Source organism: Cavia porcellus, unplaced genomic scaffold, assembly GCF_034190915.1.
Source record: "Cavia porcellus strain 051 isolate PalLab524CR breed Dunkin Hartley unplaced genomic scaffold, mCavPor4.1 scaffold_6, whole genome shotgun sequence".
Taxonomy (NCBI): Eukaryota; Metazoa; Chordata; class Mammalia; order Rodentia; family Caviidae; genus Cavia; species Cavia porcellus.
In genome coordinates, this window is record NW_026947489.1 from 37,038,663 (window position 1) to 37,056,429 (window position 17,767).

The window sequence follows — 17,767 nt, forward strand, 5'->3', positions numbered from 1 at the left end:
AAAAATAAGTTCCAGTCAAAATTTAATAAACTATTTAGAAAACTTAAGAAAAACAAAAAAACAGTAAAATTTCTACATTTCAAACTTTAATACAGAATTATGTACTTAGATAATTAAAAAGACTTTACTGACTTCAAAAATGGCAAAGGAATCCAAAGCACAAAGTAAGGCCAGAGCTTACAGATATATAAAATCAGTTCAAAACTGAGTAAAAAGAGGACAAAGTAGTAAGAGGGGATTCAGCCAATATAAGACCTCTAGACGTTATAATTTGTTTTATTCTAAGGAGTTTTAAAAATCTGTTGTTTCCATTAAATTGGAAAGTCTGTTAAGTCTATTAAGTAAGTCTATTAAAAGTTAAGATTTTTTGAGATTTATGACTATTAAGTCTTAGAGTGAGGAAAATAGTAAACCCAAGACAATTTAGAGCTCTTAGATAAATCTGAACTTTGGGAGATAAATTTTTTTTTAGTTACCGAGTCAATCAACCACCAAAGCTTACTTCAAATAGTACGATGAAGGCTGATAAAATATACAGGGTTCCTGTACCTGTACTCCCAAAATAATACTGCTAAAACACACGTTTTCTCTAGCTTGCCCCACTTCTAAACCGCCTTTGAAATGCTATCACTCACTTAGCATTTCTTGAACCAAGCAGCAGTACTGTATCAAGTACAGGCTTTCAAGAAGCTTACAATCAACAAAGGAAACACACAAGTAATTACAATAAAATGAAAATAAATGATATATTTACAAAGCACAAAATTGCTGAGGAAAACTAGAAGCTTTGCAAAGGGAGGTGGCATCTGAGCTGAGCCTCTGAAGGTAAGAATTTAAAATATAAAAAACATGGAGGGAAATGTACCAAAATTTAGCCACAGACTACAGAAATCAATTCTGGCCTGTTTAAGCGGAGAAGGGATTTTTACTAGAAGAATTTCAGTTAGCTCCTAAGATTGAAAGAAGTGTAGAAAACCAAGCTGAACAGAAAAACAAGCAAAAAGCAGAGGACTGAAAACTCAGGCAGTAGCAGAAGAGAAATAGATTGGTTAGGGTACCATGGTAACTGCCACAGTGAATAATCCCTAACTGTCCTGCATCTGCATGTCACTGCCTCAAGATCCAGAGCCTCATAACCAGCATCAAGACACCTGATGAAATCTCTATCACGTTAGCTAACAGTATTGTCACAAGGTCGATTTCCTGGTTTTCATAACGGTGCTATAGTTATGGGAAGGTCCTTGCCTTTAGAAATTACACACCAAAGTGGTTAGGACTAAAAGAGCATCACCACGTCCACCACTTAATCCTAAAGACTCAGGGAGAGGGGCTGGGGATTTAGCTCAGTGGCATAAGCGCCTGCCTTGCAAGCAGGCAGTCGTGAGTTCGATCCCTGGTACTTCTAAAAAAGAAAAGGGGAAAAAAAAAAAAAAAGACTCAGGGAGACAAAAGACAGTTTGTATTTGTACAGAGAGCAAGAGCAGGAAAGGAGTCCAGCGCTCAGTCTGTCCAGCACTCAGTCTGTCCATCACCATCCCCCCAGGAAGCCGGCCAGGGTCTGCTCCTCGGGCCTGCCTGGCTCCCCAGAGCCCCACCTCCCAGCAGTAATCCTCCTGCCTTCCCACACTTTATAATCACAGTCTCACTGAAGAAACTCCTCCATCTGATAATACAAAGATTTTTAAAAACTGAATAAAGACAAAAAGAAGATTCCATGTAACCCCTGTATTTTTCCCCCTCCACAGATTAACAGTTTGGCATGTGTTCTTATGTCAGAGCTCTAGATGCATATATATATATATATATATATATATATATATATATATATATATCTCGTCATTGTCACATCAATACTACATCCTTTTTTACTTAAGGTCTTTTCACTTTTGTGAGGAAAAAACATCAAAAACGTGATTATTTTGGATAATGATATTCAAAGTAATGTTAGCATTGTTATTTTGCTGTTAACACCAGAACAGATGAAATTTTTAAACTCAAAATACAACTTATAACTTTAGATATCATTTTGAAAAAAGAAACATTAATTGTGATAGCAAGAGGAGGCAAGTTGAGAGGGCCCAATTGAGATGAGTTTTGGAACTGACGAAATCTGATAATGAGACGGTGTATATATAATCATATATAAGCAGACATCATGCAGGATGTAGTAAAAAATATACATAAGCTACATTACCTTTAATATCATTATCCAGAAATAATCACGTTTTTGATGTTTTTTCCTCACAAAAGTGAAAAGACCTTAAGTAAAAAAGGATGTAGTATTGATGTGAAAATGACGAGATATATGTATGCATCTAGAGTCTGACAGACTGCCAAAATCTTCAGAGAAATGATGAAAACAGTCCTATGAAATGGCACACTGTCCCAGTTCAGTTGATTAACTACATTACCAGGTTTTGCCTTCTTGATATAGTCTAACCACACAGGATCAAATTGACAATTTCAGGGGGAAATTTTTCCCATATTGTTAAACAGTTTCCCCAGAATCTTATGTTATCCTGTATGTTGTTCAACTGCTGCAATTACAAAAACAAAAAGGGGGATGTGTTGGGGACCACAAATTTATAATGGCTAATTTCCCATACTTCCCTAAGGGATAACATGGAGGTGTGGGATGATCATTATCACCCATTTGAGATTTCCCATTGACTCGTGAGGGATGAGCCACCCTCTCTCTTACTCACTAAGACTAAAAGTAAAACCACTAAGTCTAAAAAGCACTCCAAGGCAAGATCCTTCTTAGCATATGACCAACTCCGCCCTCAAGTCACCCCAAGAGTGTACCTGCCCTCAGAGTCACAGGCCTCTGACTCTTCTGCCAAATTTGGATCTTTCACTAGCCCGCCTATCATTGTATACACCCAACAAACTGTGCCCGTCTTGGAGAGCCACTCTCTTAGCCCATCTGGAGACACTGACTTCCCAGCATCATCATGCATTAGTAACTTTGTATACTTTTCTTATTTCTTCCTCTCCCCATACCCTTTAACACAGACCATCGGGGCTCTTGGCCAGGTCCTCATTCTGTGTGATATGGCCTAATCCAAAAACTGTGGCTCCACAGACTAGAACTCTGGCTCAAACAGAATAATATTAGGGTCTGATAAGTTTTGTCTCAAATGAGTGGATAAGTCTCTAACTATTAGAGATGCCAAGAATGGTGACGGCTGCTTCAAAACAGAACAGAAGTACTGCCACAAAGACAGAATGAAGACCTGTGAAAATCACCCTGCCTGAAGGCAATGCTGACAAAACTGGCACGGTCAGTACTTCTAGAAGTGCAAAGCAAGCACAGGCTGTAACAGCCCAATGAGCACTTGCACAGGCAGAACTGCGGAGTCCCAGCAGGAGACTCCATTTTCCCCAGCCCCTTCCCACCTACCTGGCTCTGCAGCAGCTTTGAAAACCAGCAGCCTTGTAACACTTAGGAGAGCAGAAAAGCTTGCCAAAAGCCAGTCCCCAGAAGGCTGTCACTGTTTGACCTTTCTGCAGCTCTGTGAAAAGCTCAAGTTTTGTTTTTATTCCACCAGACACAGAGCTCACTCTGTGCAAACAGTCCTATTACCAGGGAGCCTAACTGAGGAATGAATAAAAAAGATGTGGTATTTTTATCCAGTGGAGTACTACTCAGCTATAAATATAAACCCGAGGCTTTTATAAGTAAATGGATGCAACTGGAGACCATATGCATAAGTGAAATAAATCATAGTCTCCCTAATGTAAGAAACTAAAAGAGTAAATAAGATCCAAAAAGTACAACAGATATTGTCAAAGAGAAAGAAACTGCTCAAAAGGAAGGAACAACTGGGATGAGGGAAAGGAGAAAAGAAGGGAGAAAAATTTGTATTTATAAATATATAGAGACACACACATACACACAAAGATAGCTAAGATAATTACTACTCATTCTGTTAGTTAATTGAAAGCAACAGTTAATGCTTATATTGTTTAATCAGATTTGCATGCCTGTATCTGGTAATCTGAGCAAATATTTTGAAGCCAACAATATGCAATATAATACCCATTGTTAATTTCCTATCATCTTACTTTTGAAATTCTGTATCATTTTCATTGGGGTTTTTTTTTAATTCTTTTTTTAAAAAAGCAATCAGCGGGGCTGGGGATTTAGCTCAGCGGCATAAGCACCTGCCTTGCAAGCAGGAGGTCGTGAGTTCGATCCCTGGTACCGGTAAAAATGAAAAAGACAAAAAAAAAAAAAAATTATAAAAAAAAAAAAAAAAAGCAATCAGCAACAAAGGTATATAATCACAGGGGCCTAAAACAGCGATACCAAATGGGGCACAAATTGAGCCCCCAAAAAGGAAAAACTGGGAAACAAGACATTCAAATAAAATTTTGACATATTCTTAGAAACTAAAAGGCTATTCAAATGTGTAAGGCTATGGTCATGCTCAGAAAGATCTAAGAAAACTATAAACTTTTACTTCTGGCTGCCACTGAAGCTCTATGCAGGAATGCAGTAAAGACTAAAGTAAATACGGTACCAGAGCTCTGGGAGCTCACCCCAACACACACACAGGAAATCTCTCCACAGAGGCTGAGAGACTTACTGAACCAAGGCATTTAAGGAAACTTTAAATAAGAATACTCAAGTAATTTTTTTTTTTTTTTTTTGCGATACTGGAGATCGAACACACAACCTTGCCAGGCAGGCACTTATGCCACTGAGATAAATCCCCAGCTCTGGTTTTTTTTTTTTTGTTTTTTTTTTTTTTTGTACCAGGAATTGAACTCACAACCACACACTTGCAAGGCAGGCACTTATGCCGCTGAGCTAAATCTCCAGCCCAATTTTGCATCTAACACATCTGAGAGGAGAAGGCCTAGCATGGGAAAATCAGTAGAATAACAAGGTAACTATAAGAACTGCTTTGCTGCTTTTTAGCCAGGGACGGCAGCACAAGCCCACAACCTCAGCCTGGGAGGGCACAGGCAGGAGGATCACTGCACACCTGAGGCAGCCTGGGCTACCTAGAGAGTTCAAGACCAGCCTGAACAACACTGGCAAGATTCGGTCTCAATTAAAAATGACAGCTACTCCTTACTGTGGGCAACTAATTTCAATCTGTGCAAAACTGTAAACAAACAATCACCTTTAAGGTTCAAAACGCTTTAGTATAGGGGCTGGGGATTTAGCTCAGCGGCATAAGCACCTGCCTTGCAAGCAGGCGGTCGTGAGTTCGATCCCTGGTACCGATAAAAATGAAAAAGACAAAAAAAAAAAAAAACGCTTTAGTAACTCTTCTGTGTTTCTACAACTGACAACTGGAAGCTTGAAGGTAAGAGTCTAGCCTACTTATTTCACTGCAAGACAAACATTATTACTACCATGTTATACTTCCTTCTCAAAGAAAAAGAAAACACTAGATAAATAAAAAGGGTGACAAGCAAAAATCAGTTCGTTAGTAGGTGTTGGGAGGTTATAGTCTAGTCATTTGTCTATAAATTTGTATTATGTACTTCTTTGACATAATAATTGCTGTCTGTTTGGAATTTTTCAACTTTCATCTCTAAGCCCTTGGAGATCTCACTCTGCACACTCATCTTTGGGCATCAAGGCCACCCCTCACCCCAATCGTTACCACTCCCCCACATGCCAAAGACAGCCAAGCTCAAACCTGAGTCCTCCTCTCACCTCTGACCCCAGCTCTTGTCTAGAAACTCTCGGCTTGAAGTTTACTTCTGTGTTGTAAAAAACGAAAAATCAGCTTGTCTGTCTCATTTTTCCTTCCAATGTAGGCAAAATATGTGCTGTTAAAATAACATGTGCTGGGCTGGGGATATAGCTCAGCAGCATAAGTGCCTGCCTGGCAAGTGCAAGGTCATGAGTTCAATCCCCGGTACCAAAAAAACGTGTTCGGCACCTCTTACTTCAATGATACCTTGGCTGCCCACTAGGAAAAAGGGGGGTAAGTTGTATTAAAGCTTAGACTTTTTCCATGAAATCATTGAATAGAGGGCCCGGGATTTAGCTCAGCAGCATAGGTGCCTGCCTTGCAAGCACGAAGTTGTGAGTTCGATCCCAGATACCAAAAAAAAAAGAAATCAATGAATAGAAGAGGAAGGAGCCATAAAACGAGTTGCGAAGTAAACACCAGTAAGAGAAAACAAGAAGCCAAGCTTTACAATACTACTACTGTAGTTGTTTTCATCAAGTTAAACCACCAGGATAATTGTAACAACTTCAGCAGGGTTTAGGATTAAAACCCAAGACCTTCTCACTAAACTACATTCACAGCCACTTTCTGTTGTTGATTTGTTTTTGTTTTGTATTTTTGAGACAGGGACTTGCTATGTAGTTCATGCTGGCCCTGAATTCACTAATATAGTTTTCAGGTGATCCTCCTGCCTCAGCCTCCTGAGTGCTGGAATTAGAGGTGTACACTACCTCACCTGACTAAATTTGTATAGTTATAATAGTGATTAAGCTTTGACACTTAAAACTAGTCTTTAATCAGACCAAGTATTAAACAAAGATTTTATTATCAGCCTTGTAATAATAGGAAAAATTGATGGCAAAATATTCTAGCCTTCAATATTAGGAATTCTGCTCACTAAAATTTGAACTCTAAACTCACAATAGAAATATAAATTCTCAATCTACTACATCGATGAAACTTACTATGAGAGTGAATACTAGCTGAATATTTTTAATGTTTCCAAATTACAACTGTTAATGATCCTTTCATGTGAGGGATTATTGATATCTGGATAAGGTGGCCACATGCTTGAATCATAAAACACATTCATTAATAAAGTCTCATTGTTAGTAAGTTGGTATACAGCTAAGTATAAAAATAGAAGAATCATAGAACTGGTAATTTAAAAATGAAATTTTATATAACAATTTTGTCATTCCAATCAATTACGCTTCATTTAGGTTAATATTAGCATGTCTACTAGTCCTCAACATAGTTTGAATTGGTATACTCAAACTATCAGAATCAGCTGGCCCTGGTGGCACACACCTGTAATTCCAGCAATCAGGACGACTGCCGCACATTCAAGACCAGCGCAAGACCAACGAAGAAGAAAAAAAAAGAGAAGGAAGAGAAGAGGACAAGGAAGGAAGGAAAAAAGGAGAAAAAATATGGATTAGACATATTTCATATTCACTCAATAGCAAGAGGAACCAAAAGTAGAATTAATTTTTTAACAGGGAATGTATTCTATTAATGTCCATATTTTTAAGTTTTCAGGCTTTCGCACATCCCCGTGATGTGAAACAGATGAAGAGAAACAGCATCCCTTGGAAGTTTCACAGAAACTGTCTTTTCAACAATTTAGGGTGACAAAATAGACCAAATTACAACCACAACCTAGCATCAGCATCAGGATAAACAAACACACCAAAATTTGTATTTTTTTCAGCATCCTTTAATAAAGCCCACTCCTAAGTGAAAACAATCTGCTTTTTAATACCTGCTTTAATACACTGCTAATACCTTTATAAAAATTGTTCAGACCAAAGCTATTGAGGCCTTTGATTTCCAGCATGGAGGCAGGGAGGGGTCAATTATAACAAGACATTGTCTCAAATTTTTTTTAATCTAGGTGCATGAAAATTCAAAATATAAATTTTGCACTCAATGTTACAATTGCAACAGATACGCTCATAAAAAACACTGACTACCTTTGCTGGTAGAGTTCAGCCTGTGTGTATCATTCCCAGCACTCATGTCTGTAAAAACTTTCCGACTGTGTGAAAAAGACCGATTATATTAAACCTCAAGCCTGACTACTGACGCATTTACACCCTGAAAATTCAGTACAGAGACACGCGCCAGCGCCCCTGATTTCACGCCCGCTCCAAGAGAACTCAGCGTGCACAGGGGATGGACCGGCCGGTCCGCGGGTCCCCTCCCCGGCCGCAGGGTGCACGGAGACCGCTGTGCGCCAGGCCGCGCGCCGGGGCCAGGCCCCGCTTCCTGCCGACGACACCGGGCGCCTGGGGCACCGGCCCGGCCTGGCCCGGTCGCGGAGGCTCCTGCCGGGCCGCGCAGCCCCGACACCGAGCCGCGCCGCGGCCGCCACGTGCCCTCCTCGCGCGCGCCCGCGCCGCCCGCCCCGCCCCGCCGCGCAGGCGCCCGGCCGGCCCCAGCCCCGCGCTCGCGCCCCGCCGCCTCCGCCGCGCTTACCGGCGAGCTGGACCAGGCGTCGCGGCGCCCCGGCTCCCTGCGGCCGCCTCGCGGGCCTCTTCCTCCTCCTCCTCCTCCCCGGCCTCCGCGGTGGCCGCGGAAGCCACGGCCGCGACCTCGGCGGCCGGCTACGTCCCCGCCGCCGCCTCTCGCCACCGCCGCGGCGGCGCCGGCCCGGTCGCGGTCGCGGTCTCGATCCCCACCGGGCCGCCCGCGCCCGGGCCTCCGCCCGTGGCCGCCCCGAGCTCCTCGCTCCGCCTGCATCTGGCGCCGCCGGCCGTGCAGCGCTCGCGGGAGACGCCCGGGCCCACCGGAAGCGGTGGCGCAGGAGCCGGGAGCGACCGGCCGGGGCGGCGAGGTGCGGGCGGGGCGGGGCGGCGCGGGCGCGCGGTGGCGGCGGGCCGAGGGCCTGGGCCGCGGGAGCCGAAAGCGGCTGGGCCGGCCGATTAGGGCCTGGGCATGGGGGGCGGCAGGCGGCGTAAAGTAAAAGCGCTGTCGTGCAGCCTGGGCTTTTGTTTGTGTTTTTTCCTCTGCAGTACTGGAGGTGGAACCCAGGCGCAGTGTAACCCTCTGAGCTAAGTCCCACACCCTCCTCACCTCGAGAAGGGTCTCTACACTCCCAGCCTGACCATTACCTCGTGATCCTCCTGTCTCTGGAGTAGCTGGGATGACAGACCTGTGCCACTGTGTCCAGCTACGAGTTTATGTTTAGAAAAATGTCAAACGTGTTTGAATCAGAAAAGGGTTATACAAATTTATACCAAAATGTTGACGCGGGTTAACTGTGTTGAGACTTCCAATGAGTTATTTTTCTTCTGGTTAATCACCTACTTGTCAGGAATGCGCATGTAAGTTGCATTGGAAACTGAAGCCAGCCTCTGGAGGAGGTAGGGATATAGGAACCAAGTGCTGGGTGCAGACTGTGTATAGTGGGAGCAGACTAGTCTGATAGAAGCTGCTGTAGCTCACGCTAAGCACAGGAGCACTTCTCTCCGCATGCTGATAACAGATGCTGTTAGTCTTACTTTGCAAAGGAGGTGAAGGTCATAGAGAGTTACATCGCCTGCCTAAAGACTAAATAGTGATGGGCCTGGCGTTCTACCTTGGAATGGCTCCAAGAAAGGAAGCAAAACAGCTGCACACATAATTTGGGAGCCACTTTAAATGTCTTACAGCGTGAAAATAATGAAAGCAGGAGCTAAAAGTCTAGCAAAAGAGGTTATTCTTCCCAGTCCCTTCTGGCCCTTTCTTATATCCTTATGTAGTTAGTAAGTGTTCATTGCTTCTGTTTTCACGGGCAGGGATAGTGCTATGTCTTGAATGAAAGTCTGTCCTGAAGTGGCTCACTCCACAGGAAGATAATCCTATAAACAAATATTTATAGAGTACAGTGTGCTGAGTTCAGTGAGGGCTTCAAGGTCAAGACCCAGTGAAGTACACCCAAGGTTGCATGAACCAAAGCCTGATGGCTGTGTGAGAGTTGACCTGGTTGGTAAAGAGGGGCTGGGGTGGCCTTTCTAGACTGGGAATCCCAGAAAGGATTGACAACTAAATAGAACTTTTTTATGGGGGATCAAACTCACGACCACGCGATTGCAAGGCAGGCACTTATGCCGCTAAGCTAAATCCCCAGACCAAGTAAAACATTTTTTAGACGGTTGCAGTCCACACAATCTCTCCCTCAGGCTGGCTGAACACTTCAGATGCACCAGATTCATCCCTAAGCACTTTTCATATGTCTCATACCTTCTTTCACCTGAACCTCACAGCAGCTCTGAAAGGTAGTGTTATCCCTGTTTAGAGATCAGGCATCTAAGTAGACACTAAACGACTTAAGATCACACAGTTAATGAATAATGAATAATTGGAGACTGGAAAGTCTGGCCTCAAAGTCTACACCCTTTACCACTACACTCAGGGAATCATTCCGTAGAGGAAGATTAAAATTCTAAGCAGAGACAGTAGGAAACCACTAAAATAATCCCTGCTACTCTGAGCTGTTGACCATTTTTATTTCATAGAGAAATAGAAGTAATCAGAAAAACTTTTCTACCATTACAGCAACTCTCGGCATACCTGTGTCTGCACTAACCCACTGCCTCCTTCCAGTTACTACAGTAGGGTCCTGGCTCCAGCACAAGGCTAACATTTCTCCTATTGCAACTATTTTTTATCCCTGCTCACCTGCCTGGGTCCATCTCACCAGCAACTTTCTGCACTCTCTCCTTACACTCCAGTTTTTACCTTTTGATGGCTGGTTCACATTAGCATATATATTAGCTTTCCTATTGCTGGGACAGAAAATACCAGACCCCCACAATGTAAAGGAGGAGAGGTTTACCTTGGCTCACTATTTGAGAAGATTCAAGTCAGCTGACTGCACAGCATAAACATCATGGCAAAAGGGACTTAGCTTATGATGCTGGGAAGCAGACCAAGGGAACAGTGCCAGAGAGAAAGGGCCAAGAGCTTGATTTACACCTCAGGCCAGGTCTCCGTGACCCACCTAGACATCCCCAAAATGTGTTCCCCCAATTCTGAGTGGATCCCAAAGCCAATAAAGTTGTCACTATACCCTAGTTGCCACTTCCTATCCTTTGTCAACTTTATACCCACATGAACCTGCTTAAACCATACCTAACCTCCAAATAAAGACAGCAGCAACTTAATAATTTCACTTTACATCATACAGCTATCCTCTGTACAGCTGGCAACACGACAGCCCCTTCCCTCAAAGTCTCAACAATTCCAGTACTTTTCAGATGTCTGAATCAAAGCCTGAAACTCAAAGCAAACTCCTACCTGTGAGACTCTGTAAAAAATAAAAACAAGTTATAAAACCCCAAGGTACAATGGCAGAATGACATTCCCATTCTAAAAGCGGGGAATAGGAGGATAGAGAATAGCAAAATCCACCAGGGCAAACAGCAAGTCCTATAACTCCCTTAACGGCATCAAGAGAACGTAGTGGTGAAATGTGAGTGCCATAGGCCCCACTGCTAAGGCCTTGTCAGTTGCAGTCCACACAATCTCCCCCCTCAGGCTGACACCACTCACAGCCTGCAGATTTGCTCAGTTGACTGTCTATGTGCCTAGCAACCCCAGCATCCTAAGGTGTCGACTGTACCTTTGGCATCATTCCCACAGCTTCACTCACTGCCTGCTCAGGAGGCAGTTTCCTGACTTCCCAGGCATTTCTTTGAAATCTGCAATGGAAGCCTTTCAGATTCCACAATTCTTGCATTCTACCTGCCAGCAAAACCAACATTACATGTATAATGGAAGGGTCTGTTGCCAGCAGAAGCAACAGCCAGACCCCCTTGGATCATGGCTGCGGTAGCTTCTTAGTGTTCAGATGGCTGAGCACAAAAAAGTGAATTCCAGGAAACTACAAAACAGTAGGGACTAGGACCTATCCTCTCCAATGAAAAGTTTATACTTTGGCACCCTTGAGTCTATGATAGATGATGTCTTTCTGATTCCTGAGATCCCCTCAAAACATCTTCCTTCTTATATTCTAATATGAAGTAATTGGGTGTTTGTTTGTTTGTTTGTTTGTTTTTGAGGGGTTTTTTTTTTTGTACTAAGGATCAAACTTAGGACCTTGTACTTACCAGGCAGGAGCTTGTGCCACTGAGCTAAATCCCTGGCACTTGGTTTCTTTTTAAAGCTGTTACTCTTTTCAGTAACCGTACATCTTTTGGCCTCAACTTTATTTCCTTTTGAGCCAAAATTTATGTTTTTCTGCTCTGCCATTTGCCTCCAGTTCTCACTATAAACCTGGTTGAAAGCAGCCAGAAGTACCCATACTAAGGACCAAACGTTAGGTTCTCTTCAAATTTACTCTGCCAGATAAGTCCATTGCCTTTCATCTCAGACCCTGGAAAAATCTCAGGACATGGACAGAATGTAGACAAATTTTTTTGCCAGAGTATAACATACATAGCTCTAGTCCAACTGCCAATGGAGTCCTTACTCCCGATGAAATCTTTTAAGGTTGGTCTTTACTCTTAGCATTCCTATTAGCATTATAGTTCTTTGAGCTCTGGACGGACTCACCTATCAAGTTCTGCTTACAACATTTTAGGGCTTCTCAAGCCTGCATCTCCAAACTTTTCCAAACTCTTCCCACAGACCAGTTCCAAGGACTTTGGGGCATCCTGGTGAGGGTCATGGCAACAGTTTCACTCCTAGGACAATTTTATATTAGAGTCTCCATTACTGGAACACAATACTCAACACCTACAACTTAAAGAAGGAGCAGTTCGGTTTGGCTTAAGACTTCACAGGATTCAGTCCATGGTCAGCTGCTCCAGTGCAGAAACATCATGGTAGAAGGGTGCGGTACAGCAAAGCTGCTTGGTTCATGGTGGCTGAGAAGAGTGCCAGAGAAGAAGGGGCGAAGGGTGAGATATTGACCCCAACCTCATACCTCAGTGACCCAGGCTACCCAAATGTGTGCTCCACCCTTTGGATGGACGTGTGCTCCAGCACCTTTGGTCAAATCCCAAAGTCAATCAAGTTAACATTCCCAACTCATTGCCATAGCATAAAAACATGCAGCATTCCACGTGCAGCTTCTGCTCCATTTCTACAGAAGTATTCTGTAGTACTGTTTATACTTCTCCTCTCAGTCATCTACTTCACAAGGCTTTTGTGTGCACTATCTCACCAAACTGATAAAGATTCACTATGTTCTCCATGTAGCTAAATCCAGTGATCTGGCCTCAGTCCTAAACTTATCAACCATAACTGTTACAGTTAACCACTTCTTCTTCTTCTCCAGACCTTTTTATTTTTATTGCTTTCAGAGCAACATGCTATTCTTGGGAATCCAAAGGGTAATATATAATCCTCGCCCTAAACTCTGCTGGGACTGCTTGGATAATAGTCAGGGACTTCTGGGCTTTTAGACTATCCCGTAAATCTACTTGTGGCAGTGCTTCCTAGACTTTTTCACATCATGGCACAGGTAGAAAATGATAACATTTGCCCAATATTCTGAAAAAATAAAACTGTTCCCAGTGGAAAGGATCCTCTTAAACCCCCCAAAGTACTGAGGGATGCAGGACATATACTGAATGGCCCCAGGGTATGCCTGCATGTAAAAAAGCAACCTCACGTGTTTAATGTCCTCAGTAATAGACCTTTGTCACATAAATTAGATCTTAAAGGCTCAACTTTATTTCTGCATTTTCTGAGAACTAAAAGATGAACTCCTTCAGTTGCAGGACTACTGTCTCTTCCATAAGCTCTCTCTAGAACACTGGTGAATGCAGGATGTTTTAAAAGCATGTCACATTAGAACCCTGCTCACATTAAACCCTGTTATCACTTTGGAGACACTGAAGAATCGTGTGTGTGTGTGTGTGTGTGTGTGTGTGTGTGTGTGTGTAGAACCCAAGGCCTTCACACACAGTTCCATCTCCAGCTTTTCATATTTTATTTTGAGACAGGGGCTTGCTAAGTCACCCAGGCGGAATGGGAACTTGCAATCCTGCTTCAAAATTCCAGAAAGCTAGGAGTACAGGTATGTGGTACCACTTGGGGCTAAGAAATCGTCTCTTAATCACCATATACCTTTGGGTAGCATTTCTACTCTAGCAATCAAACGAGTTTAGATATGTGCTATTTTAAAATAGTCACCAAGGTCTGGGAATGTGGCTCAGTGATGGAGCTCTTATGTTGCATGCGCAAGGCTCTGGGTTCAATCTCTAGCACCACACACTCACACAAATAGTCATCAAAAAAGGTGAATGTATAACTTCATACATTACTCCACTGAGAGATCTTTCTAACTTCTAACCTGTTGTTGTTACATAGATTTTAAGCCTGCTTGTTCTTGATTTGCCCTTGAAAAGGAAGAGAGGAATAGAGTTTATCAATATTCTTCACCATAGCAACATGAGCTGGTTATGATGATGCCTCAGTATCCGTGGCATGTTGACACTATTAAAGAGAAACCAAAGTTCTGCTGTGGTTGCTATAGAAACAGAGAACTGCAGCAAGGACAGGTTCAGGCAAGAAGCTTAGAGAAAAAGGAATTCAGAAAAGCAAGGTCAAATTCCACTTTATGCAAAGCCTCAGAATTCAAGGATACTCAACAAGGAAAAATATATTTGGCACATAGTGTTACGCTTTTTATTTTGATGTCGTTTTGCTTCATTTATAATTTACTGACAACAAAGAACAAGGACACAAACTGACAAGGCTGAGGACATGGAGGCTTTTGTTACCCTGGGATTCTTCTGTTCAGGGATGGGAATAATAAACCAGGGATGTTTTTTGTACTGTGCTAAAGCCATCACCCTAGTAATAAACATCTTCTCATTAGTGGGGAAGAGTGAAAACTTGTAATATGTGAGGTGTTGTACCCCAAAAACAAGGCCTCAAGATGTTATTCAAGAAAACAGAGCAAGACATCTTTTTAAAAGAAAAAGAGCACTTTTATTTTAGCTGGCACCAGCGACACAGTGCAGATGGAGTTTGCAAAGTTGTGCAGCTGGGTTAGAATTTTGACATACTTTTATAGCAATTAAACCGCTGACATGACAAGAGCAAGAATGGGGAAGGCCTTTGTTCCCCTTTGCTTGGGGTCAGAGACATTTTGCAGCTGGCAGTTAGCCCTTTTTTCCCCCCTTAATTTACAGCCCTTGGTCTGCTAATTCAAGGAACATTTGTCTCTCACAAAAGGAACAAAGGTTGACAACAGCAAACAGGTTACGAAGGTGATGATACATACAGAACAGTATGGCAATGCCTCAGTTACCGTATAACTAGGTGGTTGGTGCTCCAGGTATATGGTTACTAAGGTGATAAGCATAGCACAGAATGACAAGGCTCTCTGTGCTAATAACAATCTTTTTAACCTTTCATTTTAGCTTTTTTTAGCACAACATGAGAAAGTAACCAAGTCAGAGCTCAGAAGGATTCCATACCCTGACATCACTTATGTTTCTGTGTCCCCACCAAAATAAGGACTGTGTCCCCAGAAACACAATACTTTATGCAAAAAATGAAAATTTGCTAATGATTCAAGACACTGTCATGCTTGAAACTCAGTTTGCACACTGAACTGATCCAAATAAAGAAATCACTCCTTCAGCCCTAGGGTCAGCCTCATGTCCCAGATGATTTGTCTGTGGAAAGATCTGTTCACTCACAGAAGTCTAGAAATCAGGGAAAAAAATCATTCCCACCCCACCCCCAAAAATGCATAAAAAAGCAAAAAGAATAGCAATAAGTTGGAAAGTTTCATTAGCTCTCAACAGTAGAGAATTTTAAAATTCTTTTAAAATATTTATTTATTTATTTATTTATTTACACCAAGAAACAAACTCTTGACTTCATGCTTGCCAGGCAGGCACTTGTGTCAGTGAGCTATATGCCCAGCCTCAAGGAGAGAAATTTTTAAAAACTCAAATGACTTTGGAAGGCAGAGAAGGAGCCAGATGTTACTTGCGCTTTGATTGGGAAATTCCAATTTAACAGCATGTTGGTAAGCCTTTTTCTGGAAGTTCACAGTGTAAAAGTGTGGTTTAGCCCAGCATAGTGAACGTGCAATCCAATTTACACACCTGTAATCCCAGCACTCAGGAGGCTGAGGCAAGAGGATTACCTTGAGTTCAAGGCCAACCTGAGCTGCATAGAGAGTTTGAAGCTGGCCTGAATTATACATAACAGAACACTGCCTCAAAAAGAAAAACATTAGCAGCAGTGAGAGTACTGAACATTTTAGAAATGTGGAATTTCAAGCCACACCTTTCTGCAGTTTAACTAGTCTGCATTGTGTGGACGTTGCATTTTGAGAAACACTGGTTCTAGTCACACCTACAAGCTTGCAGGAAGTTCCCGGTATTAACTTGGCCTTGGGCAGCAGGGAGCTGAGTGTCACAGGTTTTCCATTCTGAATACACAGGAGAATCACCTGAGGAATCTGAAAGTGAAATGGCACCCAGATTTCTCCCACATGGGTTCTGAGTTCACAGGCCTGGGTGCAGCTCAGATATTAAAACTTTTCAAAAGCTCCCTTGTGGCTTTAATGAGCAATGCTTGAGGAGATCCACTAACCTATAGGCCAACACTTCATTATAAAATTAAACCCTACCCTTGAACTGACGTTGAAATATGATTTGGTAATTTCCCTACAAAATATTCACTCCATTTATGACACACAGAGAGGGAAAACATTGTTCTCTTTTTAAAATTTATTAACATATGTTTGCAATACATAATTGCATTAGTTTTTCGATATATATGTGTATATCCCAAAGCTAGATATAGCCCCCAAATGACCAGTATACATACAGATCTTGGTCATTTTTGTTTTGTTTTTTGTCTTTTTGCGACAGGATTTCACTTTGTAGCCCAGGCTGGCCTCAAACTCGCAGCAATCCTCCTGCCTCAGCCTCCGGAGTGCTGGGATTATAGGCATGAGCCACCACAACCAGTCTCTAGGTCATTTTCAAATCCTCTTTCCTCACTTTCCTCCCTCCCTTCTTTAGATGTCCTTCTTCAACATGTCCTAGCTCCCCATTTCCTATCCACTCCCCTTTATTCTGCTCTTTAATTTACTTACATTTTGGATTTTTCATATAAAAGAAACCATGCAATATTTAAGCTTTTGTTGCTGATTTATTTCTGTTAACCTTATAGTTTCAAATCCATCCATTTTCCTACACATGACTAAAACTTAGCCTTTATGACTGAACAGTGCTTCATTGTGTATACATTCTACAATTTTAATCCATCTGTTGATGAGCATCTAAACTGTTTTCATAATTTAGCTATTGTGACCCGCACTGTTATAAATATGACTAAGTACATTCCATTGTAACGTGTTGACTTCAATAGAAAAGGAAGATTTTAAGGAATCGGCTCATGTGTCAGGGAGCTCTGGCAAACCAGAAGCCAGACTGCAAACCCCAGCAACAGTTGCTGTTGTCATCTTCAGTGCTAAGGCAGTCTAGAGATAAAACCCCTGCCTCTCCTGGGGGAGCCTGTCTTCTCCCATGAGGCTTTCACAGGCTTGGGTAAAGCCCTCCCGTACTCTGGGGAATAACCAACCTGCTTTTTCAGTCTGCTCATTTCAGTGGTGAACATTCCTAAAAAGTACCTTCACAGCAATGCTGGATTACTTCAGCCGAACAACTGGGTACTGCAGCCTGCATAAGTTGACACCCAAAATGAACCATTACATTTTTATACTAATGTCTACAATACCAATTCATGAAAATAAAGGTATCTGGGATTCCTTGGTCTGATTTTCTTATTTTTTCATATGAGGAAACAGACGAAAGAGGAGAAGTACCCCAGTTAGATGTATGTAATCACAACAGTATGCACATATCCAAAGTTCCCAAAATTAATTAGAAAAACTAAATCCTTCCAAAACACCATTTCTTCTTTGAAGATCTGACAAGAAAATGCAGCAAGCAGCCAGATCACTTTACTATATTTCTGCAGACTAACATTCCCTACCATCCAGATTTGGGGGTTACCTTCAGAGTAGATGAGGAACTGGAAATGGAAATGGCTCCCACAGCTCTCCTAGGCCGCTGCCTCGCTGCCCAAGGCATCCCATCTCC

At 42.4% G+C, this 17,767-nt stretch overlaps 2 protein-coding genes across 2 annotated transcripts in view; one reads left to right on the top strand and one right to left on the bottom strand.

Annotated features, from left to right (window-relative positions):
* Aven (apoptosis and caspase activation inhibitor) overlaps positions 1-8,857 on the bottom strand; it is a 208,375-nt gene extending 199,518 nt beyond the window's left edge. The window contains exon 1 of the mRNA XM_063250327.1: positions 8,181-8,857. Coding sequence (XP_063106397.1) covers positions 8,181-8,444 — 264 coding nt within the window. The 5' untranslated portion in view covers positions 8,445-8,857. The remainder of the gene's footprint in view (positions 1-8,180) is intronic.
* The window catches only part of Chrm5 (cholinergic receptor muscarinic 5), a 78,253-nt gene that overhangs the window by 54,346 nt on the left and 6,140 nt on the right, over positions 1-17,767 (top strand). The gene's annotated exons all lie outside the window — the stretch shown is intronic.